Source organism: Scatophagus argus, chromosome 3 (genome assembly GCF_020382885.2).
Source record: "Scatophagus argus isolate fScaArg1 chromosome 3, fScaArg1.pri, whole genome shotgun sequence".
In the NCBI taxonomy this organism is placed as follows: Eukaryota; Metazoa; Chordata; class Actinopteri; family Scatophagidae; genus Scatophagus; species Scatophagus argus.
This window is the reverse complement of record NC_058495.1, coordinates 15,219,474-15,247,209: the sequence shown is the minus strand read 5'-3', so window position 1 is coordinate 15,247,209 and position 27,736 is coordinate 15,219,474. Positions and strand designations below refer to the sequence as shown.

Sequence of the window (27,736 nt, the reverse complement as noted above, 5' to 3'; positions counted from 1 at the left end):
CAACAGTGTTAAATAACTTCTTTTCAATAACCGTATGCTTCAATGATCTAAAAACTCTAAAAAAGATAGAACTATAATTCAAATATAAATAGAAATAATTGATTGTCATTTCTTCACTTACAGAATAACGGTTTAAAGTTTCAAAGTGAATTTAACTAAACTACGAACAATGTTATTATCATGTGTGCATGAACAGAAATCACTGCGGGAGTTAGAGAAAGAAGTAGCTTTAAACGGTTTTCCCTCCCACGCTTACAATGACTCCACACATCAGACCAGCAAAAGTTTAAGTTTCTAAATCTGTACAAATTGTTGCCCCCCGCTGCTGCAAATAGAATGTCAAACAACAGACATCAGGAAAATAAAAATAAAAGTTTGCATATTTTACAAAAAAATAAAAGACACATTGTGTTTCAACTCTTCCTTGAATCACCCTGAAATGTCCAGAATGCTTTTCTTTTTAAAAAATAAGAATTTGTTATATTACGTGCACAAAAATAATGCTCTGGGTCTTTTTCCTCCTCTCTTAAAATTTTTTTCTTAGTTTTTTTTTTTTTAACTTCTTGTGTTGTTCCTTTTTTTGTTTCAGTTATCAAAATAGATCAAAGCTTCTTGAAGAAAGAAGATTCCCACCTTTGGTTGATCAACTCTTGAGGATGTGAGCAGTAAAGTCCAACAATGTGAGTGTTGTCCTTTTTCTTTAATTAAAAAACAAACAAACAAACAAACAAACAAAAAAACAAATACAGACACACACACATGCACGCAGACACACACACACACACACACTCACACAAACACAAATGTTCCTTTTGTTATCCATGTTCAAGTCCGGGTGCTTGGTGATGGTATGGAGCACAGTTCTCTTCCAGCTGAATCCTGTTTGGTTGGATTCATCTTGTGCCCTCTGCCCCACCCTGCTGGGAGCTGCATGGAAAACACACCCAGTTCAGCACGTTCAGATGTACCTACACCACCACAGTGGTCATTTCTACACACATGTCCAGTAAGCACGTTATTACGCGGAAAAAAATGGTTCTCTGAAATTGCTGTACTTTAAAATGGCCGCATAACGCTGTGCTTCAGCTCTCTCCAGGTGGGAACTTGCAATATTAATTACGTTAAATTAATTGTGTTTTTGAGCTTCTCAACGTTGACTTGTTAATTGCATGCTTTTCAGCAAAGTAGTAACGGTATGCTTCACTTGAAGAACATGGCTTGACATTTCGGGAAATAAGCTCATTCACGTCGATACCACTCTCATGTCTGTCTGTTCAGTAAGAAGCCAGCAGCTTAGTTAGTTTAGATGGGAACCAGCAGGCAACAGCCAGCCTGGCTCTATACAAAGGCAACAAAATCTGCCTACAGGTACGTCTAAATCTCATTAATTAACTTTTTAACTATTTCTTGTTTGCTTAACCTGTGTGAAAAGTGTGAAGACTAGTTTTTTTGGCTCTGTCGGTCTTGGTTGCTCGTAGCCTGACAATCTTCTCGTCTAACAAGAAAGCAAATAATCAGAGCCAAAATGTAATTTCCCCAACACTCAACAGTATATCTTCACATGCTATCAGACATGCTATCACCCCTGTCATCAGGTTATTGATGCAGCCCAAAACCTTAACATGTCTTAACATGTCTCAAATGAGAAAATGATTCATGCTTTTCATAGTCGCATCAGTCGCTACCAAAGAATGGACCTTGAAATGTATTAGAACTGATTTTTTATACTTAAAATTAGTTTGATTATTTTTTTAATTAAATTAGTAGGTTTACTTTAAAGTTAAGCTCCTGAGATTTTCTAATGTAACATTAATTGTGCCTGTCTGTCCAATCAGTTTCTCAGTGTTTTCCCTTTAATTGTAACGTCACAGTCAGACCAGTAAGAGTGCAGGTTTATCAAGGGAAAAAATGTCTGCGCTGTGTGTTTTGTCAATAACAATCAGGTTTTTTTAGTAAAAAAAAGGAAAAAGAAAAGGAATTATCGTACCCTTTTATACAGGTCGGTCACGCTGATCATGACTGTGTCTTAGGCTTTTTAAAAACATCAGCTTACGTTTTTTTGCTATTCTCAGGAAGGAGCAGAGAAAACTCTCACCTTAATTTCACTTGGTGTGTTGGTACGAGTAGTTTGTGTGTTCTGCAGGAGTCTCCATGGCTACCTGTTGCTGTTGACCGCCATTCTCCTGAAAAAAAAAAAAAAAGCAGACTATTCAAAGATAATTCATGACAATGTGTGTCACTCAAATAGATTTTTATAAAAGAGGCAAAGAAGAGGACAGCCTGTATTTTCCCCATCATATCAAACACATTATCCTAAGTTTGAGTGGATGCAGCAAACAACAAACAGTCAGATTTTACAGGTCAAATCTGTTAACTAAAAGCCCATACAAGCTGCAGGATGTATTTACTAAAAGAGATGTGATTAAAGGAATAATATGTAGAAAATTTCAATTGTTGTCTCAATGGTTGGGAGAGAGAGAGAAAAATGCTGCATACTGTGCTTTTAGTATTTGTCTTGTGCTGTAATTGAAGGAGTGGCTGAGGTTGATTGCTGAGACTAACCCATGTCTACCTTTACACCATCCAGCCTGCTCCACCCTCTCCTCTGCTCGCCTCACACTTGATCTCACCCATTCAATAACAGCCTGAGTTTACGGTTTGCTACTGGGCCCCTTGCCATTCATAAACCGGCACTTCATTTTCTCATTCATCGTGTTGCTCAACCTGCAGGTTCCCACCACTGTTACTGTGCTCTACCTACCAAAAAAATGACTCAAGACTGCCTGCAGGCTCAGATGCTCTCCTGTAGAGCATCCAGCCAGGATGTGAAGTCTGTGCCAAAAAAGTCCATAAAATGATCCTGGCTGTCATTGATGAGAAGACTCCTGTAGCTGAACAATGGAGGAGCTAATATAGACCCACACTATGTGTTTGGACAGCATACTGCACTGTGTCACAGGAGGAAGTAGAATATATTAATCAAATAATTCAAAAATAAAACGTAGACTGCTAATGTAGGCCCACTCTGCCTCATCGCCTTTTTTTTATTAGTGCAAGAAGAATTACTTTAGTAACATTTCATATCTTATAAAGCTCAGCTCCCAGAAGGTTGCTGGAGATATTGGATATTTTATTGAAGGATGTTTTAACTGCACTTTCAGATTGAAACAGCTAATAAAAAAGTTGGTGGAATTTCAATTTCAATGTTAGGGTAGAAGACGCACTGGAAGCCAGAAAATATGAGAAACTTTAAAATTCACAAAAGGACTGAGGTGAGTCAAAGGAAAAAAAACCCCAAAACAAACAAACAAAAAAGAAATACATAATCATTTTTAAAAATCTATTTGAGTTTGTCATGTCAAGTTTCAGCAAAGACAAACTGAGGAATGGTGCTACTGCTTTTTATCCCATGTTTTCTGTTTCATCTTTTCAAAATAGCCCATGAATCAATATTGCTTTTACACCAAATCACAATCTGGCATCAGAAAAAGGCAAAATCACTGACTGTTTTTTTGTATTCACAGAATACCACAGACATACACCTGCCTCTACCTGTCATGCAATATCACACACACACCCCTTTGTGGCACACAGTTGGCAGTTTGAATCATCACCTCTCCCACATTTGTTCCCCAACCCTGCCACTCCTTAAAATACATACAAATTTGACTTGGTAAGCTAAAAACAACAATCGTTAAATTCTTCCTAGTGAGAGTTTTAATTATTAGCCACATGCTTAATGGAAATACTAAACATGACCAGCTGAGGCTGAGGTTCATACCTCTGGGACACTGGAGGGAGGCACTGTGGTGAACTGGGGTATGAAGGTCCCCTGCATAGTTGTGTTGGCCGGAATATACTGTAGGGAAGACAGAGAGGAAAACACTGACATGAATAGCTGACCAATAACTGAGCAATTTCAGGGGAACTGTTTATTATTTTTGTTTTCTTTTTTGCCTTTTGTATGAGTGTGTGTGTGTGTGTCAGAGTGTGAGCAGTTACTGACTGTGCCCGTGCTGCCCAGGGACAGGTGGCTTAGCTGCTGTGTGAGAGGTCCCATCATGGACGTGGGCTGGATGGACATGGCGTGATCCATCGTTGGGGTAAGAACTGTACCCTGTGAATGCATAGAAAAACACACACACACACACACACACACACACAATAATGATGCTCATTAAGTCATCAACATTTGGCTCCAGTGCAACTCAAACCACATCTGGGTTACATTTACAAAACTTTTTGCTTTTCTGCAATTGGATAACTATCCCATCCATCCAAGGCACATGTGTGTAAATTTTACATGAGAACAGGAAAATGTGGTGGATACTTACAGCTGGCTGCATGAGGTATGACTGATGGTGCATCCAGGACGGGCTGTGTACCTATAGATCAAGAGACACATCATAAAAACTCATTTGTAAAATTCCACTGCTGCTTTCACAGTCCCCGAGGTCCTTGTAGTCATTATGTAAGTAGGTGTAAGGACCCAAAGAAAGGCTCTCTTTACTTTTACAGCACATTAAGGCTTAACACAGTCTGTATGGCTTTCAAACAACTTAATTAGAATCTTAAAAACAATCTCACCTGGTAGGACGAGACAGGAGAATGCATGTAGGGTGAGAGGGAAGTCTGGGTGATCATTCGGTTCGGAGTCAGACTGTAGGGTGAGGAGTAAAAGCTGACAGACAGAGAAAAGTGGGAAGAAAACATGAGGACAGCCACACCACGACAACACATCGCAGTACATCTCCAACTACACTGACAATATAAGCATTGGTGGTTCAGTGGTAGAATTCTCGCCTGCCACGTGGGAGGCCCGGGTTCGATTCCCGGCCAATGCAAACCTTTAGTTAGGGCAGCTGTGGCCTCGAGATTGGTGAAGCTTCTTGTGATCAGAGGGTTGCTGGTTTGAGTGTTAGAGTGAAAAATGCCCTGCCATTAGCTGGCTGATGTGCCTTGAGCAAGGCACTTAAGCCCCAATTTGCTCCCTGGATGCTTGATGCAGCCCACTGCTTCTGTGTGTTTCACTGCATGTAATTTGCTGGGTGTTGCATGTGTGTTCAACAAAGGATGGGTTTAATACATAAGACAAATTCAGTGTGTGTATGTAAAAATATATATACTGCCAATAAAGTGATTCTTAGTTCTTCTTAATTTCTGTGTTCCTGCAATGTCCAGCAGAGGGCAGCACTTTACAAGAGTTTGAGTACTCAGTTACTGTAATTTCCTTGAGGGTTGGGACTGTTTTCAGTGAGTTCATGCATACCACTCACCCATTTTGTAAGGCTGTGGGGTCATACGCAAGCGTCATTCCTCCCTGGGAAAACAATACACAAGATTCAGAACCAGTGAAGTCATGCAAACTCCACTGCAGTCTGTACTAAAACAGTCAGCTAGGACACAGTTAGAATGATCATGTTCAAAACTTTCAAACATTTTCTTGCTTTGATTTCCGGCAAAGTAATGGAACACATGACAACCGGAAGTTCACTGTAAGAATCATGAGATAAAAGTGGCAATCTCACCGCATCTCCGTCTCTAGCCCAGGGCCTTCCATTCTGGAGGTACTTCCCCTGGTTCTGCCTCTTCTTCTGACCTCCATCTGCAAACTTACATAATAAGGGCTCTGTGGGCACTGTGAAAACAACACATCAAACAAGAAAGTGAATTCAATGATCACCACAGGGAACAAAAACACTGAGCTCTGGCATCAACAACAACAATATCAGGTTCCTATAATGCAAAACAAAACTTTCCACGTACCAGGCACTCCTGGTGGAGTCTTGATGAATTTGCCATTGAAATGCTGAATTATGGCCTCACACTTCTCCGTGGACTCCATTCTGAAATGCAAAGTCGAACTGAATCCTGGAGCCAGAATTGCAGACAGACTACTTTCTATTTCACACAAAACCATGTAGCGGAGCAGTGTATTAAAGGATGGCGCTACAGTCTCACCGGGCAAATCCCACTCCACGGCTGGTCCCATTAGCATCTCGGAGGATGCGTGTGGAAATGACCTGGCCAAAGGACTTGAGCATGCTCTCTAGCTCTTGCTCATCCATAGATACTGGCAGGTTGGAGATGTAGAGGTTGGTGGGGTCCTGTTCTTGTTGCTGTAGTTAATGACATGGACATGAGTTCACATCTCTAAAAGATATGATTCTTTTTGTTTCATTGCAATACCAACATGTGTTGGTGCAGAAGCTACAGACATATGTAACCATTATTGTTGTAATTATTCCAGTAGACTACACATTGCTGCTTTCATGTGTCTCACTGGAGGATGTGAGCTCAGGGTACTTCAATGTAAATGTAAAAAAGCCAAATCATTTATTCTAACACTTTCAAACATTGTTGCCAATGCATTTGCATTTGCAAATGGAATTTTTTTTTGTCACTTTCAAAATCTTTTCCACGCAGGAGAAATTCCTGTGTAGGCAGTAGTGTGACCTGTCTTTCCATCAACACCCGCAATCAGTATTCACACATTAATGCTTCACCATATCTGTACAACATGTCAGCACCATTTTGAAAAAGGTGTGAAAACATTTTTTTTGTTTTGTTGCTCAACCAATAAACTGAAATCCTGAATAATTTGTCATTCATGTGGTGCAAGTGTCATTGCCTCAACTGAAGCTGTCTGACTTTTTAAAATCCACACATAAATATACTGAGACATGCAAATATGAATTAAGTAACACATTTTGGGGGAATGTTGTCTAATTAGGAGCTCTTGATATGTGATATTCAATTAAAAAGCAGGGATTATTCACAGACTTATTTTGTGGCACTAGCTTGAAAGTGAAACCTTGTGTGACTGTGCAGAAGCAGACAGGAAGTCAGGCATGAAGTTAAAGAGTACAGAGAGCAACAGGAACCTGGCAACCAGGAGAAAAGAGGCTGGGCTACAATGAGGGGAAGGGAAAACAGAGAGTGAAGGAAGAGGCCAGAGCAGAAGCAGGGTGGGAGAAAAGAGTAGCTTAAAAAGGCTGATATTTTGTACAGAAGGAGGGAACTGACAAAATAGGAAGTAGTGGGAGTCTTGAGTAATTTGGGTAATGAAAGAGGAGGACGACAGAAAAGAGCAAAGAAGGAAAAGAGGATGAATGAATGCCTGCTAATTAACCGCCTCTTCTCCTCCAACCAAATATTTTTTATCTCATGTCCCCTGTTCATTACATTTTTTTACTATCAGATAGCTCTGCAACTGTCAGATGCACGTCAAACAGTTCAAGGGATAATCATTTGAACTAGTCTGACCCCTCAAACAGGCGAGGACAGCCAGGATCCAGATGCTAGTACAGGTTGGCACAGGAGTTCAGCCAAGTGCAACAGGGTCACAGTAAATTTATTGGTCTGACAAAAAAAAACAAAAAAACTCAAGGTATGTATGGCATTTTTGTGCCAACGGTTATCTTAAATGAAGATTTACTGCCTATTATGAGTATCGTGTTCTTGGCCTTGGGTCACCTGGCAAAGAGGTAACCTATTTTCTGTGATTGTCGTCATTCTGGGTGCGTCAATACAACCATTATGTAACACAGTGGCACACTGCAGACGAGACTAATGGAGTTCAAGGCTTAATCACAAAGGAACAAAAAAAACCCGCCTTTTTATCTTTTTATTTGCCTTTTACCTCACCTAGCACACACAGTATCCCATTTCATATTCAAACAAATATTCATCCTGTTGTAGATATGAAGCCAGCCCAGGCACAAGTGAATGGGATTCGATGAGTGCATTTTTTTGCACGTCAAGCTCTAGGTGAGCCTCGTCTGTTGAGGTGTGTCTCTGTGTGTTTGTCAGATTTGCCTGCACGAGCTGACGTCTGAGTTAGAGCAGGGAGGTGCTGGGAACTAAGAAATGATCTATTTTTAACTCATGCCATGGTTCCACTGCCCCGATGCAAGCAGCTCCTCTGGGCCTGCAGCCTGGGGGCCAGGGTGGCCTGTTCAGGGACCGACCATACTCTGAGGACACAGGGTGCAAGGTGTGGTTCATTCTGTTTGTGAATAACACCCTGCAGCAGCCATGGTGAATGTGCACACAGGAGAAACTGCAACTTAAAGAGGTTGATATCAAACTGATTTTAGACTGACCTGACCAGAGGTAACCCAGTGTCTCTGACATGGCTGTGTATATTTAGGATTTTATAGTGGTTATCAACACCTCTGACTAAGCACATGTTGTCTGGGGAGTCTAGTGTTAGTGTCAGGTTGCACTTGTTGGGTATTGAGATACACAGGATTGTGTGGCACTCTTACAGAGTAGGTGCAGTAAGACGGGGTTTAGTTGCACCGGACTGGTTCAGGTCAGCTGCAAGCATGGATCTGTTACCGTTTTCCTGGGCTGGTCTGAGGGAGACCCTGGTATTGCATTGCAGTGGGTGTTTGGGTGCAGAATAAGAAGGAGGGGGCAGGGACACTGGGGTGGAGTGCATTAAGGGTTGGTGTCAGCCCCAGGCCTGGACCCAGACGACGGACAATGCCAGTCTATTGTGCCTGTCCCATTGACAGTGGGTGTAGTGGCACCCTCCCCTGGATTCCCTCAATGGGGAGCCTGAGAGCCAGAGGGATCAGCTTAATGGGCCGACAAGAGTTGCTTTGACTGCAGACACTTGGACAAAGAGCTCAGAACAAGCGCTACAACGAGAGCAGGTTAGCAACATACACAAGAACAGAGACGAGGGCGTGAGAGGAAAGGATAGGGAAGGTGTTGAGGAGTGCGAAGAGGAAACAGGAGACAATGAGGAAGAAGGGGAAGGTAGTAAAGGATTAACAAGGAGGGTGGTGATGACAAAAAACTGATTAAAAAAGGGGTGTAATTCTGCTCTCAACATTTATGCTTCCATCAAGACCATTATTGGCACAAGTTCAGCCAATGAAGGATAATAGACGCACGCCTCCCTATAAAACTCAGTTTATCTTGAGCCTTTGCCAACAGGACACTTGATGCCAATCAGGTCACTGCATGTACCTTTTGCGTGATAGAGTGGGTTAGTTTGTGCTTATGGAGACAGGGACCACGACCATGACATTTTAGAGAAGGGCCAGAGAATAATGCATCATAAGGTGATAAGAAGTGGTGGTTGTTTAACAGAACTGATCCCGAGTTTGCTAATTTCTTACTTTGGCCATCTGAGCCTGGACCCCACTGGACTTCAGGGCTGTAACAGCTTTCTGTGCTGCTGCTGGACTGTCAAAGTCCACAAAGCCATACCCTGTGAAACAGACAAATAAGTATTAAAATAGCTGTGATCTTATTAGGTTTGAAGCTATGTGCTTTCACGCTGAGAATTAGATAAGAAAATCAATATGACCTTCTCTATTTGTATGTAAAATACGAGGCTACAGTCAGGTGACTGAAGACTGGAAGCAGGGGACACGGCTAGCCTGACTCTGTGCAAAGACCTTTTGTAAACAAGATATTGAATGCTAATTTATGAGCTTTAGAGGTGCTAACAGATAGATTTTCTTACTTTTGGTCAGAGCCAGGCTAAGTGTTTCCCGCTAAGGTGAGCTAACCTAATCAACTCCTGCCTGTAGCTTAATATTTCGCATACAGGCAGTGTTTCCCAGGACCCTTTTTACTCCCATAAATAATGCAAAATAACTATTCATTCCTTTATTTTGAAATTTTATTTTCAAATTATGGGTTTGTTTCCACTTCCTTCACGTCCTCTCTGTTATGTGTTTCTGAGATCGTTAGTGCTGAGACAGGTAAAATCCATGCAGCACTCAAATATCTTTCCATATTCTAGGCAGATGTTTCATTGTCTATTCAATATTAAGTGTATTTATTGTACAGTTGTAATGTCAGTCTAGCTTGTTGGGAAATTTGCCTTGCTAGTTGTGTTAAACTCGTGAGCCTAGCTAGTTTGCTATAATCCACAGATACACAGAGGACAGATGTGAAGTGACAACAGCGTTACCAAAATGATGAAATACTTTAATAACCAAGCAGCACGATGCAAAATCTTGTTTAAACAACAAAACTCACCTTTACATTTGTTGGTGGTTTTATCCAAGATGGCCTTTGTCGACACAATCTTGCCATACCTTTGGGGGCAGGAAAGAAAAAAGAGAACAGAATCAGTGACCACGTGACTGAGGGATGGCGTGAGGAATCTGCTACTACCATGTGCGTACCAATCCCGTCACGTCTCCTCAGGCTGCATGACTACAGGCGTAAACACATACGTACTCTTTCACGCAATCAATTGTGTCAATCAAGCACCACAGAAAACTCTGTCTGCCTCCACCCTTCTGTCTTTGTTTGCTGGCGGAGGCTGTTACAACAGCTCTATTTCCCTAGTGTTGTTTGTGACAGGCAGGAGACAGCACCCCAGGGCCAAAAGCTATTTGTCCCAGGCATGTCTTTACCACACACTAACACACAAACACACAGCTCTCCCAAAAACTGCTCTGCTGTGGGGTATTTTTGGTTCAAATAAAGCTTTAAAGAGTTGTCAGTACCAATGTTTGACTCAGAAAGCAGAAATATTGACTTTCAAGAGAACTCATTGTATGATTGGTCCACACACAAAAGAAGTCATAGGGTGTATGAAACATAAGTGAGTCCTAGCCTGTTGTTTCAGTCCTGTTGTTGTCAATATGAAAACATGACAAAGACCAATTAGTAGAAGAGGAGGATCAATTTATGCGTTGATGCAGTATCATGAAATATTCATTGTATGAAAATCAACTTAAAAACAGTTAAAGCATAATGTAAGATGTGGCAACTAATGGAATGCAGTGTTAAAAGACAGTACATCGGCAATGTACCATATGATAGATCTGCCATTGTCTGGTGCATTTAGCCAGCGAGGGAGATTGGAGTTCCTCTGTTTGGGCGACATGGCGTCTGAGCGGAATGTACACTGTAACCTGATGCTTCACCCCTTCGGTTCGCCTTCCTTCCCACCACGTCCCTCTCCCTCTCTCTGTTTTTCCACCCTCACACTGCAGCACACCGCTGGGTCCTAAGCTCCCACCAAGTTTCAGCGGACATTTGCCCAAATGACTCACATCTGACTAGACGGTCACAGCAGAGACCGGTTTCACAACTTAAGACTGACGCCAGAGTTCAAAGTGTTTACGCTGTTGATCCTCTGACCTTATCTTCTCTAAAATGTACATTCACATTTAGCCTATGCATCTTTTAGGGAACAAAAACAGAAGCAGATTTACATGTGAACAAGCTTCATGTGCCATTATGTGATATTTTCAAAATCAATCAGGCGTGCAAAATGTAATGTTTAAAAATATATCAACGTTAAGGAAACCACACCATATTTGTAGTTAATCAATGTGGTGTCCACGTGTGTGTAGCTCAAATGAATGAACCATATCAAAGAAGTTCCTCTTAACTATAAACATTTGAGTAAAACTGAAGCACAACTCGCAACAGTTTCAGGAACAATGTCTTCTCACAGATATTAAGCATCAGAAAGGGCTTCTTTAGAAGATTTTGTACTGCTGTGGACACACAAAAATCTAACAGTTCCTTTGAGACCTTTTACTAAAATTAGTCTGATGAGAAAATGTCAGTAGGACTGAAGATATACAACTGCAAACAGTACAAGTGCAAATGAAATATTTTTGTGGACTATAAAAAATATATAAAGGCATTATTTTATGTAACAATCAATGATTAGAAAACACCACAATTAAGGACAAAAATGCACACCAAGCAAAAGTTTGGTCCGCATCCATACATTACATCTATGTACACTACTAATATTATATTGAAAATTGGAATAACAATTTAGTTTTCATGAGTTTAAGTCTGCGCAAAAACCTAGAACACTTTTTTTTGTAATTTTACTGAAAATAGCTCAGCATCCAGGCTTACAAGGCTCACATGAAACAACAGAAACTCAATTCATTCTTATCACCATAAACTACAGTAAATGATGGGGGGGCTTCACACTGATTTGCTTCTGTAGCTAATGATAACTTTATCATGAGTTCCACTTATGACTCTGTTTTCAAGCTCCACACTCCAGAGTGAAAAAGTCCCATTGAACAGCTTGAGATTTCATCAGAAGCATAACGAAGAAAAATAAAAGCTGTGTTTCATGTTTTTAACTGAAAAGATACGTCAGGGGAGTTCAAAGGTCTGAAGGCAGTGACTGCGTGACCTTCCGCTTACCTCAGCCCCTATGCGGCAGAACAGCAGCCCACCGCACTGTGGAGGCCACAGAGACCCAAGGACAGCTCTGACCCATATACAGCTGTCTGACATTCTTTCCCAGTAGGCTATGCTACTCTTTGCCCACTCATTTAAGTTTCCCCTCCAAGTGCAGCCCTCCCGCCCACCCCCAAAGCCTGCGTCCTCTCTCCACTTCTCCACCACCCCACAATGACTTCTCTGTCCACCCACTGCTTTTACTCCCGAGTCCCTGTGTTTCACATACCAACCGCAGCTTTCAGGTTTTCTCTGACTGTTCCGTGTGTGCACAGTGCACCCACACTCAAATATTACACATTATTATCAGATACAAGCCATGTAAATTTGTTCTGCGGATTAGTTAGATTTCCTTATGCAGTGTCAGAATGGTCAAAATGAAAAAATGAGTCATACTATAGCGGAAGAGGCTTTGGTTTTAATATTTTTAAGTCATGTTTTATTAGTTATGTCCAGTCCTTGTTCAGGGAGGCGTGCTGTTATTGTGAACAACCCATGGAAATGATGGACGCATGGCTAAAGTTCACATATTACATCTGTGACATACAGCACAACCCTGACTTGCAGCACCCAAAACCAGTGGGTGCTTTTTTTTTTTATTTTTACTGGGTTGTATCTATGTGTGTCTTTGTGTTTGTAAAGCCAAAATATTATAGAGACTCAGCTGTTTGTCTCAGGGTATGTAAATCTTGGTTTGAGGCTGTTGAGCCTCAAAAAACATGGAGGGTTAGATCAGGACATGAGGAGGCAACAGGCTGTACCCTTCTCTGGCCCCTTCGCTCCTTCTTTACCCCTGACCGGTCTTTTCTGCATTTGTTCTTTCTTTCGTCTCTTTCCTTCTAAGGATCTACCATTTTGCTGACGGTTTCTTGTGTTCCTGTGATTGTCAAGATTTAATCAAACTGACTTTAGTTGTGGTAATGCAGCATCCTTGTTCACAAACCGCTTTTCCTTCCTTCCTGTCTAAACAGCTCCTTTTTCTGAACATTAAATTATGGCCTTAAAGAATTTAATTTTGTGTGTCCAACAGATGAAGAGCATAGCTCCAGACAGCACGGATGTTATCTGCTCATGAGAACTCTTTCTCTAATGCAGTGTCAAAGATAACTGTTTAAGAAAACTTGTCCTAGTTATTGTGGACTGGGATGTACTGCCAGCTATAGTCAGACTTTAGTGCAATTCATTATTATTATCAATAGGATGGTTCCGGTTCCATTTTTCAGACATTGTGTAATATACTAAAAATGATTGCTAAATCTGCTGCATCTCTGCATCATTCATGTAAGGTTCAGATATAACAAAAAGCTCTAATGCCAGCCATGGACATGTCTGGCATAATTCTTTTATTTTTCTAAGTAATACTTTGCCTTTGGCCTTTCTATCTGCATAGTTAACACATTTTCAACGGGGGGTTGTGATAAATAGAGGAAGGGTTGCTGGTGGGTGAAACAGGGTGAATCTTGTCCCCATTATGAGAGACATTTACACACTAGGAACATCATTTTAATTCGTTCTGTTCCTTGACACATTCCAAAGGTCACACCCACAGTTCCCCTTCACACAGTGAAATTGTATAAAGTGAAGCAGATGTCCTCCTGATAAATCCTGAGCTTCATCAGAGCTGTCTAAAAAAATATTTAAGAAGCTAATGCTTAAATTCTATTTTCTCTGAAGCGTTCCCTCAGTCCTGTCAAATTCTTAGCTACAGTTTTAAATTTATGCTGCTTAAATACGCCACGATATTTGCTGTAGTGACATTACAGGGCTCACGGAAATGTTTAAAATTACTGAAAGCTGCCTTTCTGATCATTAAAGTAAAAGAAAACACCTATGCTTCAATACAACACAATGAAGAAATCACCTGCAAAGCTTGTGCTTCTCAAGATAATTTACAAGGCAATAATAGCATACAGGAACCATCAGTGCAGTGAAATGTCCATGTAGCTGCCTTAAACGTCATAAAAAAACATATTGTGTTTGTATCCATACAAAAAAATTATTCTTGCTGAATACCAGCCCAGAGCAGTGACTTCCGAGAGTCTCATCGCTATGAGGTTATGTCTGTCAAGAAATAGCTAAACCAAGTAAAAACTCCTAAATTGAAGAAAACGCATGTGAACGAATTAAACAAACAAGTCAGAGCACAAAATCGATTTTGGTGTCACATTCTTGAGACACAATCAGCATCATAAAACACGTCTGGTGAAAAAAGTTTTAAAAACACTCACGGCTGACACAGCTTGACCAGGTCCTGGTCAGTGGTTCCCGGATGGAGCCCGCGAATGTATAGGTTAGTTTTACTCAGCTGTTCCCCTCCCCCGCCGCTGCTGTTGCTGCTGCTGTTGGTGTTGGGACTGGGGGGTGCCATCTGGTGGCCGGAGGACACATAGGCCTGCTGCGATAAAAAAGAAACATTAAGTTTAGTTTACTGTGCCTGAACACACAACTGAATATTTCATATTTTCAAACTATGGACAAGTACAGTGACTTAAAAAGTGTGAAAAACTCAAAGAAAATGTTGAGAGTAATCCTGCAAGAGACAGATGATAATGTGGGAGCTGCGAAAAATGATATCATACAGGCCTCATGTCAACACTCACCAATACTGCTTTCTGAGGGGAATGTGGGGCCTCTTGGCTGCCTACTCCATATAGGGAAAAGGGGCCTCTTATGCTTTCTCCATGTTGGGTAACTTCTTTTTCTTTTGGAACCACAATAAGAATCTTGCGGTGCCTATCAAAACCAAAACTCTGAAGATCTAAAACTAACATTTAGTCAGTCTGATGAGGTAGAATTAAATAATAGACTATATGTGAACCAGCTTTTATACTGCAACTCTTTCACTCATTTATCATCTGATCATAAAAGCAAGTATTTCTAAATTAATATCTGTCATCTGCTACAGCTTGCACTTCTATCCGCCCTGAAATTGCAGAAGCCTCAGGTTCCTTTAGACGTTTCTTTCTCAGTTTCTAAAGTCAACAGTTAACAATATCCTTCTTGCATGAGGCAAAAACAGAGTTCAGATCAGCCCACACGACATACAAAGTCCATTTATCAAAAAAAAAGAAGAAATTCAAAGAAGAGAATTCAAAGCATAAGTCTGTTACAACATGACAATACATGGTAACATACTCTCATTGTGACCCTCTATGATGATCTGATATCCACCACTGAACTTTCCGCTTATTTCTTATTTCTTATTTCTTATTTCACACATTGGGCTTTTTTCATCAGGCTATGAGGACTAAGTGCCGGTGAATACAAGTTGTAAACTATGGCAGTCAACTAGTCCATGACTCACCACCAGAAACATGAAAGACTGACATTGTGCAACAACCAGTGCATCATATCATCTCATTCTGGGATTGTGGCTCTCCTTGGAGAAATCAAACAAAATGTTGTGCAACCATGCAGACAACTATTTTTATTGGGCTAAATGTGCTTTCATTATCACTTTTCCTGTCAAGGAAAAAAAAGACCTCTCTCTCCAGGAATAGATCCACTGGCTGTTTTCCAAATAAGACTCAGGCAATAAAACAGCATTACATGAGTGCAGACCAGGCTTGCCATAACTGGCAAATGTTGACCCTGTTTGCTCTGAGAAACTGAGTTAAATCACAGTAATCTAACAGATAAATGTTTTCATTCAGTACTGCATATGATGGAATAGGAACAACTATGCTTTCTGATTGAGTTCAGGGCCGTGAGGCTGGAGAGCCTCATTTGAGAAGCAGAGGCGACCAGAGGACAATGGGCTAATTTCAGGGTAGAGGAGTGGGTCACTGATCAGACTGGTGGTGTTTAGGAAAAGCACGGCAGGACGCCACGGTCACACCAGGACCACCAGCAACATCAACCAATCCTGCTAATTAGACACCATCCACAAGACAAAAAGCCCCTCTAACACAGCCCCTGACCTCTACTTTGTCAGCAGCATAGTGGCCACATCAACAACAGGCTCATTTCATTTCCCTAAAGATAATGCTCCCTTGCTTGTTTGATGAAAACGCAACCCAAAGAATAGAGTTGTATGCGTGTGTTCTTTACTTTCACTTTGTTCATTCCAGCGATATATATAGTCCATCAGAAAACAGACATAAGCAGCAGAATGTACACACACAGAGACTTAGCCATCAAAGTCCAAGACATTTTCAGTTTGGCTCATGGTGATATTTAGTGATATTTAAGCATTCATACCTTTGTCACTGAACTGAACAGCATTGTCAACATCACAGCAAAGAAATCCCAATAAACTCAATTAAAGTTAAAAAGTGCTGATAGTGCTTGATAAAGTCAAATAAATCCAAGTCAAATAACTGTTATTGGAGTTTTATTTTAAAAACATTATTTAATCGATTAAAAAAAAAAGCTTAAACCCAGTTTGAAAACTATAGTGTTTTCCCCTCTTACTGTGATACTGACTATATGTGTAGTACAGAAGTATTTGTGGATTTGCTTTGTTTTTTTCTCCATTTATCATATGTATTAGTCCATTATTAGATTCCTTGTGATGCTGACTCTGTAGGTGTTTTAGAGGAAGCTGACATGCAAATTGAACGATATATGTGTGTGAGAGAGGGAGGGAGAGAAAGAAAGGCGGCACACATAGGATCAAGAAACAGGGAGGACGGTGAGTATGGAGGGAATGAAACCTTTATAAGCCCAGTGTCACTTTACAATTCTCTGCTTTAATTTCATTCTTGCATAGAATGTGAAACAGCAACACAGAAATCCTGCCCTTAATTCAAAGCAACACACAAACTAGCTTTAAAATCAACACTTTCTGACAGTGCCAACAAGCATTATCCTTAATAAGCTTCTCCAAGAACAGCTATTGAACTGAATGTATGACTGAATAACTGACTGTATAATCCAGTACACACAGTATGTCTTGCATTGTGTCATTTTGTCCATACCCTTTATATTTGACTAATAGATGAAGTACAATCCATGTAATTTAAAAAAGATAAAAGGTTTGTTTGTTCCTGTCACACCATAACATTTTCAGGGCCGGTGAAAAACACACAAATACAGAACGAGCCTGTCTGTAAGAGTTTATCTTGTCACAGTGTAGTTCATGATGAATACGTTTTTGGAGGCAGCTAAATTGTGAATGAAAGAACAGGACAGCAGAGACGTATAATCTTTTCGACACACTCTTTGCCAGAGTGCCAAGTCCCAATCAAGCTCCAGACTGTACCAGCAAATCATTGCAACAAAGCCCCTTAAATCACAAGTCTGCAACCACACAAACACATTCATGCATACTCACATGCACAAAAACACACATGCATATGCACACATTCAGTTATAGCATGCTTGATGGCAAACATCTTTTAGAGCTGCACAGAACCTTTAGTCAAAATATATTGTTTATCATATCATTTACTACAGAAAGAAATATCTTGTGAACATCTTGTAATTTCTGTTTTAATAAAAGTAGAAATTGGAATTAGAATTGCTCAGGCACTTACATAACACTCTCATATAAAACTCTTCATTATGTAAATAAATGTAAGTACAAAAGTACGTCCAGTTTTAATGCTTTAAATTCACAGTGCTATAAGGTTCAGTTTGTGTTCAGTTCTTGTCAATGGAGTGGGCCCCAGCCATGAATGCATGTGAGAGAAGTGGTTTCGGTGGAGATGGGGCCCTGTTCACTCCAGTGAAAGTCACTCATGATTTCACATGGATTTCACTTCCCGGGCATAAATTTACCCAAACTTCTGCACTGTGTGGCCCATAGAGCCTACACTTTTGATTCATCATTCTTCAATTCATCATTCTTCAATCATGAGCTCTTCTACTCTTTAAAAATGTTCTCAGACCAAATGTATCAAATCCTGTCATTGAAACAAGTCATTTTGTAGTGTTTGTGATACCACCGTTTTACAGCCATAGGCCGACAGCAGACAGTCACAATGCAAGGTTATGGGAAAATTCTCTTTGGGTCCGTGTGCATCCAATGACAAAGTAATTCCACAGTCTGGTCACTCTGTTCCTCACTGGCTTGGTCCCGGCATGATATGTGTTCGTAAACTGCTTAGAAATATCATTCTAAACACCACAAACTGAACTACTCAAATATAATAACTTGCTGGGGAAAACATAATCTGAAACACTGCTTTCTTCCATTTTTTGGATTAGTTGATGAGGTGCTGCTGAAAGAGCAACAAGAAGATTAGAAATAAATAAATCATGTGTCCAAACTAGGACTGCTACATCCTCTGGGAAATTACAGCGGGCCTGAGGTGATGTCTTAAAATTGTTTGTTTTGTCAGACAAGAAGTATAAAACCCAAAGAAATTCAATTTACAGGAACATAAAAGACAGAGCAGCTGATATTTCCATGAAAGTTTGGTATTTTGGCTTGCTTCAACAATTACGACACTCGTAAACTCTAACATTCAGTCCCCTCTGCAGGTATCAAAGCCAGGTGTTTCTGAATAATACTGAGGAAAACATGAGTAAGAAAAAGTGAGAAAATCGGATCCATCCCATTAAATCTATATTCCCATGATATTTTATTACGGACTTTCTAATCTTAAGGGACGGTGCAAGCATTACACCAAATTATACAGTTAACTTTTTGATAAGCCTTCATGCCCTGAAACTATGTTCTCCACAAAAAATGTTGTTGTTCCATGTTTAAAATTTAAATGTAATAAAACAGCTTAGTGCAGATCAAAGATGCCTGCGCAATTCTGATGATTTCAGTTCAGAAAGACACGCTGGCAATGTGGCAGTTCTCGTTCTCTGCTGAACAGCTCCTGATTCATAACACAAGTTTACTACCAACGGATATTTTTAGAGCCAAAACTAAAGATAAATATCAAGAACATCGTATAAATATAACCACTTCCTCTATCTTGATGTAAACTCACATTGATACGCTGAGGTCTTTCTCTTCATGTTGTTGGTACTGGCTGACTTTAATCTCTCCGCACAACAAAAGTGTATATTTAATCTGCTATCGATGATAAATTCATACGACTTCCATAAATACTCACTACCTTATATCTTTGCAGTCCATCATCTGGATGTCCGATCCATTCTTTTCATGTCTCTGTTTTTATCTCCGTCTCACCCTGTGGGGTTTCTCCGGTTGACCCCAGTCTGACCCACAGAATTCCACGGATTTCCGGACTATTGGGGGGTCCGCCTACCTTCCCATGTCCTGCCTGCCTTTTTCCCACTGCAATGCCTGTCTTCTCCTCCAGCAGGAAAGAAGCATGACTGTCTGACCAGCTGACCGACTGACATGCTAATGCTCAGATTTATAGCCTGGCTGAATGAGGATGCAGCTTCCAGCTTGTATAGAATTACTGCTGCTGAGCTGCCACTTTGCACCAGCTCCACTTTAGGACCAATGAGGAAAATGAGTCATTGGAGAAAGCTTTCTATATTTATTTTTTTCACTTCTGAGGCATCAACAAATATTATTTCAATATAGATATTTAGATATTTCATTCTAAAACGAAATCACTACTAATCTAGTAATCTGTCATACTGCATGTAAAAACATTCACATTCTCATCAACAAGGTCAGATAGAGAAAATTAAAGTAAGAGTTGTAAAAACATTAAATATCTTTGTAAAAATATGAACCTTGTTATGTTAACCAAGGGTTTGGTGAGGACTCGTAAAGCGGCAAGCTGCAGTATTGTGGCAGGCAGGAAATCCTCTGTGTCTGCTCCTGATGTTATCGTGCAGCCATTTGAATGAAGAGCTTTGCATTCCAACCAGGTGACAAGGACACCAAACTCACGTCCAGACTCGTACCTGAATCCTCCTTCCTCAGCCTCTCTAACCCTCCCCTTCCTCTTTTTTTTTCTTTTCATAAGTCCTGACTAATCTTCAAACTGTCTGTCTCTTAATGCTCTTGATCAGAACTTTGTACAAAAACACATGCATGCATTGCTTTCAAGGCAGGTCAGGTGGCCACAGCTCAGGGAAGCTTGGAAACAGATACCTACAAACACTGGCCCTCAGCTTAGCCAGAGATCTAACAAAATGTGAGGCACACAGAGCATCTGGCATCGCTGCACCACTTGGCATCAAATTTCTGACAGCTGTGCTTTCTCCAAGGACTCTGTCTCCCACTCTACCTGTTCACCTTGGCTAGTTCATGCGGCTGGCACAGACATTGGGAATCAATCCAGACTATCTGACACATTAAACAAAGAGATAGATAAACATATACCTGGCGGAGGGCCAGTAGGACAAAGGTGGCTGCACAGGAGGACTCACTGAGAATACACTTCATGCAGCAGAGCAGATAAATGCATAAGAAACTGAGTAGTAGCAAAGTAGACAGCAATTATTTGTGCCTTCAATGTATTTTGTGGTGTGGAGATGTTAAAAACATGCATTTACAAGCATATTTCTGTACAGTAGATTTTTTTGTTACTTAGCAACCTACACATACACCAATATCCAATTACTATTCCAAATCTACTGGCAAGTGTCCATTCATTTGCAAAACATTTTCTTAAAAGTTAACTCAATTGCAGCTGTGTTGCTGCTGTTAATGCACAAGCAAAAATCTAACTTTCTTTTAAATATATTGTCTTTAATTCATAATGGGTTTGTGCCAGGATTAGTTGATCAATTAGTCAACTGAAAGAAAACTGCCATGTAATTTGATAATTGTTATTTTTAAAGCAAAAATGTAAAATATTTGCTGGTTCCATATTCTTAGCTGTAAGGATTGACTGCTTTTCTGTCATTTCTGATAGTATATAACATTTTGGACTGTTATTTAGACAAAAGAAATATTGGGAGATACTATTAATGAGAAACTCGACAGTCAACCATAGTGTAAATGTGTAAGCTCTAAAACCAAAAGGAAAGACCATCTCGTACAGACTTAAACTTGACTGTTGGGAGCCTACAGTAATCAATCATTCTAAACTTTGTTGTTGAAAGAGTTGAACTATTGCCGAAGGGTTAAACAGATACAATCAGTTATTAACTGGAAGAATCCTGTCGCTGACATCTGACATTTGACTGATGACTTTTGAGATTAGATAGAAGGCTGACTAAAATAATGACGTGGGCTGACTAAAATAATGACGTGGGCTGACTAAAATAATGACATATTTATTAAAACACATATTAGTGATACTATGCAAATAGCATGGTTAGTTCTTGTCACTGAGATTTTGCCTGCAATCACTGGTTCTTTTAATTTCCTTATGATGATCCTGTGTTTACCAAGAGAAAATGAATGCTATACTTATAAATATTAATATTGACTGTACATTGATTTATTGTTGATGGCCTGCCACAGCCTCAAATATGATCCTAGATAGATAGATAGATAGATAGATGGATAGATAGATACTTTATTTATCCCGAGGGATATTCAATACCCGAAGTAAATTCAATATCCTAAATATCCTATGATATTTTCATTTTTTGTTTTTTCTATTTAAAATTAGTAAATTCTTAGCATTGATTCACTCAGGCCCTCCTTGACAGGGAAAGAAGGGTTGTTGTTCACTTTTACATTCACTTTAATGACAGAAAACACCACTGGCCGCATTCCTCAGCGGAGTTGATGAATGGTTACTATCATTCATACCGTTGCAAAAAATTGGCCAAAACAGATGCATTCAAGTTCACTCTGATAAGCTCTTCTATCTATGTGCGTAACACAACACGGTTCCTATCAAGAGGTTCGACCCGACTCTTACTGGTTGTACGGAGCCTAGCTATAAGGATAACTGTGGTCAAGTGAGTCATTTGAAAATCCAGGCAAAACCAACATAAGCCAGCCGCTACTTGGATTTTGATGCTAAACTCTGAGTGTTGTCAAAGAGCAATATAACAAAAGTAAATTACCACGTTGTGGTTGTATGCCTCTGCAGTCAGTCAAGTCGCATTTTACATCCATGTCTGTCCAGACTCATATAACATATACAGTGAAAACTTTGAAGGGTGAAATGGGTATTATTGCTATAAACTTAACCATATATCCACTGAATAATGTCCATCGAGAAAGATGCTGTCTTTGTTTACTATTTTTACAGTAGAGTTCAGAGAACTGACTGAGAGCTCTGCAACAACTATTAGCTGAAACTCAATATCAGCAAAACCTGTGAGCTTGTTCTGGACTGTATCTATTAGTGTGAAAGTTGACTGAGAATAACAAAAAAACAGGTTTAAGTTCCTTCTGTGTGTTCTCATACTCATGCCAATAGCCGATCGTGACAGAACATGAAGTTGTAGCCATGACAGCAGTCAGTCCATCGAACACGGATCTCACTCTACAGAAGCTACAAATTCTAAAATGCTTTACATGCATCTTGTTCTAGTCGATGTTAAGTGTAGTTACTGTACCGATGAGCCTGTTTAGGTATTAGTAGTGTTAACCTAACTGACTATCGTAGCTAGAGTACGGTAACTTCAGTCACTGACTCGGTCGTCTCTGATCGAAGTCCTGCAGTGGTCAACTTTCCAACAAGCCAATTTAAGCAATACATGTGAAATGAAAATAGGACTACTTGAGTTGACAACTACTCCTTACATTACTGTAAGTGCAAAATTAGCTTCCAACAGCAGTGATTTATTAAAGTGCTCCGTCTAAAACCTAAAAGGAACAGACATGAAACCGTGCAGTGGGTGGCTAGTGGCTAAATTTCAGACACATCAAGAGGAAACACTGTCATCGCCACAGTTTCAAGGTATGCAAGTTTAGTGTTACCAGTTCAGCATCCGACCAAATGTGAAATATGGTCACATATTTTGCTTTCTCTCTCTCACACACATCATGTGCTTCCCACACATAGACTTTCCTTTCTTTCAGATATATCAATGGCTGCAAAACTATATTTGGTGACCCATTTTAGCATTTATTGTAGTAATCTTTTATCCATCTAAGAAATGTGATCAAATAATGGATGGACAATCTCTCCTTGCTCTGCCCCTCCCATCTACTGACAATCATAAGTACTCTGCAGAGAAACACACAGAGATAAAAAGACAGAGAGAGACATTCTCTGGTATAACTTACCTCCTCTAAATGCAGTGATTACAGTCCAACCTCTCCTGTTTAATGTAGCCCTATATGTGCCATTGTTTTACGCTAGGAAGTGCACCTGATTGATGCCGATGTCATTCGGTTCCACATCGGTCTTTCCATATTAACAACAAGCCTCCTCCACACATGGCTCACCTGATGTTGTGAAAAAAGAATTGCTGGTAAAAAAAAAAAAAAAAAAAAAAACGAGATGTTGTGGTTTTTTTTGGGCGACTTAATAAAACATACTGCCGACAAAGCAGACACAGGGATAGAGAAAGAGAAAGAGAAAGAGGCAGGGTGGGGCAGGCAGGAAAAAGCAGAGTGAGCAGATTATTTCGTGAGTAAACACTAAAATGAGGTGTAATTTAATGATGAAATAAGGAATAACTCTGCTAGAAACAACGTAATTATGTAAGCCTATTCTTTCAAGTAATTTTAATAGACAAATTTAACCAGTTAAGTGTTTTCGCAGAATGTTATGTCACACTGCAACTGACCTTTTTGATATAAAATGTCACCATCATTTTGTCCTATTAAACATTTGTCTGACATTTTATCAAATTTAACAAATGAATGGTTGAATTATGCTCAAAAATCTGTTTTGAGAGCTTGCAGTGACCTTTGACCACCACATTTTAATCATTTTATCTGCGAGGCCGAGCAGACATTTGTGCCAAATTTTAAGAAATCCACTGCAGGTGATTGTGAGATATCACGTTCAGGAAAATGGCACGTACAGATGTACGGATAAACACACTCTGCTCATGGAATTGAAAGCAAAATGGGTAAATCACTTATTTAAAAAGGAATGGGAGAGTTGCGCCATCTTCTTAATGAAACCTTTTCCATCCATATGACAATTTAATGCTCCAGTTAAAGTGTTTGTTCAATGTCTTATATTTCAGTGTTCAATGTCATATCTAGTGGTATTTTGATCCAAGAGGGTACGTGTTGAGGCACCCAGCTCTTTAAATCACAGCAGTAAGTTGACATTTGTTTAAAAAGGACTCCCGCCAAGATGAGAACAAAAATCTGATTGACAAGTACAAAAACAGGCCATTTGACAAGGCCCTGAGTGAGACGCATGATACCTTGAGAGACAAGCTGCCTCCTGTTATTTTTCCATCCAGGAAGCTTTACACGGAAAGCGACCAAATTTGATTTGAGAACATTAATTCTATTTATTTGAGGGAGGAAATGAGGTGCTGAGTCAGGGGAGGAGCAGCTGGCTTTAAGCACAACAGAAACCAAACACCTTTCAGTGGTCGTGCTCTTTAATCACCTCGCACACACAGAGAGCGCTTTTCTCACCCCTCTGCGTGTTTATTTTGCGATCAGACTTTTATTTTGTGTACTTGTGCAGCTCAGGTGTGGCAGAATTTGAGCGAGAGCTAAAAAGAATGAGAAGGCAGTGGAGGTGGGAGGAGGAAATGTTAAGAATCACAACACAGGAACTTGACCTCTCTGTGAACTTACGCTCTACAAAGCAGAGGAGCTTTGGGCCGCTAAAGCAACTGGAGGAGAAACTCCTTTTACATTCTTTATTAAAAACCTTTTTAATTTTTTTCATGTTCAATTTGAAAATGTTCAGTCAAGTCAAAGACTTATGCTGTGTTTATAGCATTAACATATGACACCCTCGGTCCTTATATCTTTTATATATATTCTAGTTACTTTCTGTTATAGTTTATTGTAATGTTGCTACTCTCTTAACAGGAACAGTAAGGTTTTTCTTATTTTATTATGTATTTCAGTTCATCATTTATACTTTTTAATCAGATGACATATTGTCAGATGTCCTGGAAAACTTAACTTTGGTGGGGCTTCTATCAAGTTGATCTTCTGAACCTTTACAGCGTGGAGAAGCTAAGATGATGATGTTTGATGTTAGCCAGCTGCTGACTGCTTTGTATTTAGCATGCAGGTCCAAGAGTTCATCAGTCTTCTCATCAACTCTCAGTAAGATTTCTCCAAAGTCTCAAAACAAAATCTCAATTTTTTTACTTTAACTTCAACCTCTGCAATATTATATTAAATAACAATGAGAGTTCATTGGGGCTGTAACTAACAATTACTGTCATTATTGACTGATCTGATAATTATTTTCTCAATTATTCAATTATTGGTTTAGTCAATAAAAGTAGTAAAATAAACCCCTCTCAATTCCCAAAGTGCCTGTGTGACAATTTGTGCAAAAAGATATATTTACTACCATATTATGGCAAATCCTCACATTTCAATAGCTAGAAACTGCAAATGTTTTTGCAGTTCTAACACTTATCAAACTTAGCTGATACTGGGAGAAACAGTGGAATCCTGTCAAAACAAATAGAATCATTCCTAAACATGGATTAGGCCTTGAAAAGTGTAGACATTTTGCATACATTTAGTGGTTACATAAAAAAATGGCGACTTTATCAATATTATATTACACACAACCAGGAACTTAAAAAACTTAAAAAAAAAATAAGCCAACACTGAAAAGCCGAAAACTGCAGTTCCCCAAATGGCCACTTGAGGCAGGTTCAAAAAGCAAGTCCATCCCCAGAAGACACGTTTAAGTGTCCAACTTTACAGCACAAATAAACCAGGGGCATCCTGATTGATGAGAGCTCAATGCCACAGATCCACCCCCTAATCACTACTGGGTAGACTCTGGCTCCAAATGATGTCACCAGCACATGGTGGCAGCACTGGCCTCTGGGATATTTTGGCTTCATATCTGAACAGTGGGAGGAAGCACAAACGTGTTTCCCATCTTCATATAGGTCAATGGTGATGTTATGGTGCCTTTATCCACTATTTATAAAACAGTCTATGATTATACATTTGTTATGCACATGGTCAGAAATTAGTGCTCACTCTCAAAACACTACACTCCTGAATGCACATACAATGCACTGCCTTTTAAAAAGTAAAAATTAACGCTCTTTACTGGCACCTGATGAGCTAAAAATGATTTATTTTGATAGAACAAATGCAAGGAAATGTTAAATAGTCTCTTCTTCTAAACAAAACGGGGTCCATCCCAGTAATATCTCAAGCAAATAACTCCATACAAATGTAAGCTGCAAAGTGAGTTCATTAAAATAAATTGCAAATTATGTGTGTGAGAGTGTGAGTTCTTCTATTCTGTTCTTTCCCAGTCACACACCAGTGTTTACATCAGATCTGGGAGGATGAGCAGCCATGCAGGCGGTGCCCAAGATCACAGAAAGACAATATGTCAATATACATTTCTAAAATGTCACTTACGGCTCTCAGCGACACGGAGAAGAAAGACGGGAGGAGCTGCTGTTAAATCCAGTGGAGGTGAAAGCACAGCCTCATATCGCCATGTATGATAGCAGATCTTTAACCATCACGTCTAAGCCATCGTGGTGCATAGGCTACAGCCTCTGCATGACCAAATGAAAATTCACTGCTCAAGAAAGGAATTTAGGAAGCGAAAAAGTTTTTTCAAAAACGAAAAAAATACAAATTCGGCCCCGCCATCAATGAACTAGTCCGAATAATTTAGCACTTTTAAACAGTTTCAATATTAATTTGATTTTAATTGATCCTATCGAATCTGGATTTCGCTCATTTGTGTGTGAGAGAGAGTATCCTTCCCTCACGTATCGGTTACAAAGGTGAGAATGTCAACACTGAATGTAACCACGATTCATAATTCTGGGAATGTAGTCATCATGGTCTGGTGGGATTTTTCGAGGGGTGGGGCATATTCCGCTTTCAGATGGGAAACGAGGAAAAAAAAAAAACTTTGCAAACTTACGCGGCAGCGCAGACAATGAAGAGCCGATTTAACGCAAGATACGAGTGGAGGGAAAGAGGCAGAATTCATTTTTCCTTACATGTTCCCTCAGCTTTGCCTTTCACCCTACCCCCACTTCCACAAACACATCCAGGACACAGACGCGCTATCCCGGCACGGCACAGTTACCCATAAAAGTTGCTCTTCCACCGTTGACTTTTGTTTTTTTCCAAATGAGTGAGCTGAGCCATGTCGACATCCTTGCTGTAGTACACACGCACAAACACTACTTGATTAAAAAATAATAATAATAATAATTTAAAAAAAAAACACCAGGCGGTCAACATGACAGGACGGAGCGGTAGCAAATTTCCAACCTATACACACACACACACGCACACACACACAAAACACTGCTGCTCTATAAGCTGTATTTTCACTCCACGAAGTCTTAAGTTAAATTCAATACGTTTCGCTTTTCAAGGACACTGCAGCTCACTGTCACAAGCCTCTTTTTTTATAGTCGCGACAGACACGGGCGTGTTGCCCTGCAGAGCAAATAAACCGAAAATGGGGGGGAAAATCCCGAAAGCGTTTACCTTTTTGCTGTTTCTGCTGTTATAGCCGTTGTATGGGTTGATTCCTGCCCTTGGCGGTACGGAGAGCAGCATTTTTCTCGGCGCTATGTCCGGAGCGGCGAGCACAGCCCAGGCTGCCAGCTGACGTCAGCAGCTGGGGAAGTGAGTGCCTGGAGTCCC

At 40.0% G+C, this 27,736-nt stretch overlaps 1 protein-coding gene and 1 non-coding gene across 5 annotated transcripts; one reads left to right on the top strand and one right to left on the bottom strand.

The window, feature by feature from the left end:
• Positions 1 to 526: 526 nt before the first annotated feature.
• Positions 527 to 27,736, bottom strand: LOC124056513 (RNA-binding motif, single-stranded-interacting protein 2-like). Of its 4 annotated transcripts, none has more exons than XM_046384014.1 (14): positions 27,578 to 27,736; positions 14,424 to 14,587; positions 10,006 to 10,064; positions 9,135 to 9,226; positions 5,962 to 6,119; positions 5,767 to 5,846; positions 5,529 to 5,638; positions 5,277 to 5,320; positions 4,588 to 4,681; positions 4,335 to 4,385; positions 4,007 to 4,117; positions 3,782 to 3,859; positions 2,096 to 2,183; positions 527 to 927 (listed from the first exon to the last, which is right to left on the bottom strand). In XM_046384014.1, exons 1-13 carry the CDS (start codon positions 27,647 to 27,649, stop codon positions 2,103 to 2,105), a joined length of 1,194 nt encoding a protein of 397 aa, XP_046239970.1. In that variant the 5' UTR covers positions 27,650 to 27,736; the 3' UTR covers positions 527 to 927; positions 2,096 to 2,102. The 4 variants fall into 4 exon arrangements, with proteins under 4 accessions (XP_046239970.1, XP_046239968.1, XP_046239971.1 ...); XM_046384012.1 differs by having other exon boundaries at positions 14,424 to 14,590; positions 27,578 to 27,734; XM_046384015.1 differs by lacking the exon at positions 27,578 to 27,736 and adding an exon at positions 26,480 to 27,546 and having other exon boundaries at positions 14,424 to 14,590.
• trnag-gcc lies at positions 4,774 to 4,844 on the top strand. The gene has a single exon. It is a non-coding gene; the product is annotated as a tRNA-Gly (tRNA).

Excerpts from the sequence above, each read along its gene's own strand:
- LOC124056513 (XM_046384011.1), bottom strand. The coding sequence starts at position 14,966 with ATGTTAGTTTTAGATCTTCAGAGTTTTGGTTTTGATAGGCACCGCAAG. Across the intron at positions 10,065-14,423 it reads CTGGTCAAGCTGTGTCAGCC|GTATGGCAAGATTGTGTCGA; the intron begins GTGAGTGTTTTT and ends CTGCCCCCAAAG. Across the intron at positions 6,120-9,134 it reads TCCAGGCTCAGATGGCCAAA|CAACAAGAACAGGACCCCAC; the intron begins GTAAGAAATTAG and ends CATTAACTACAG.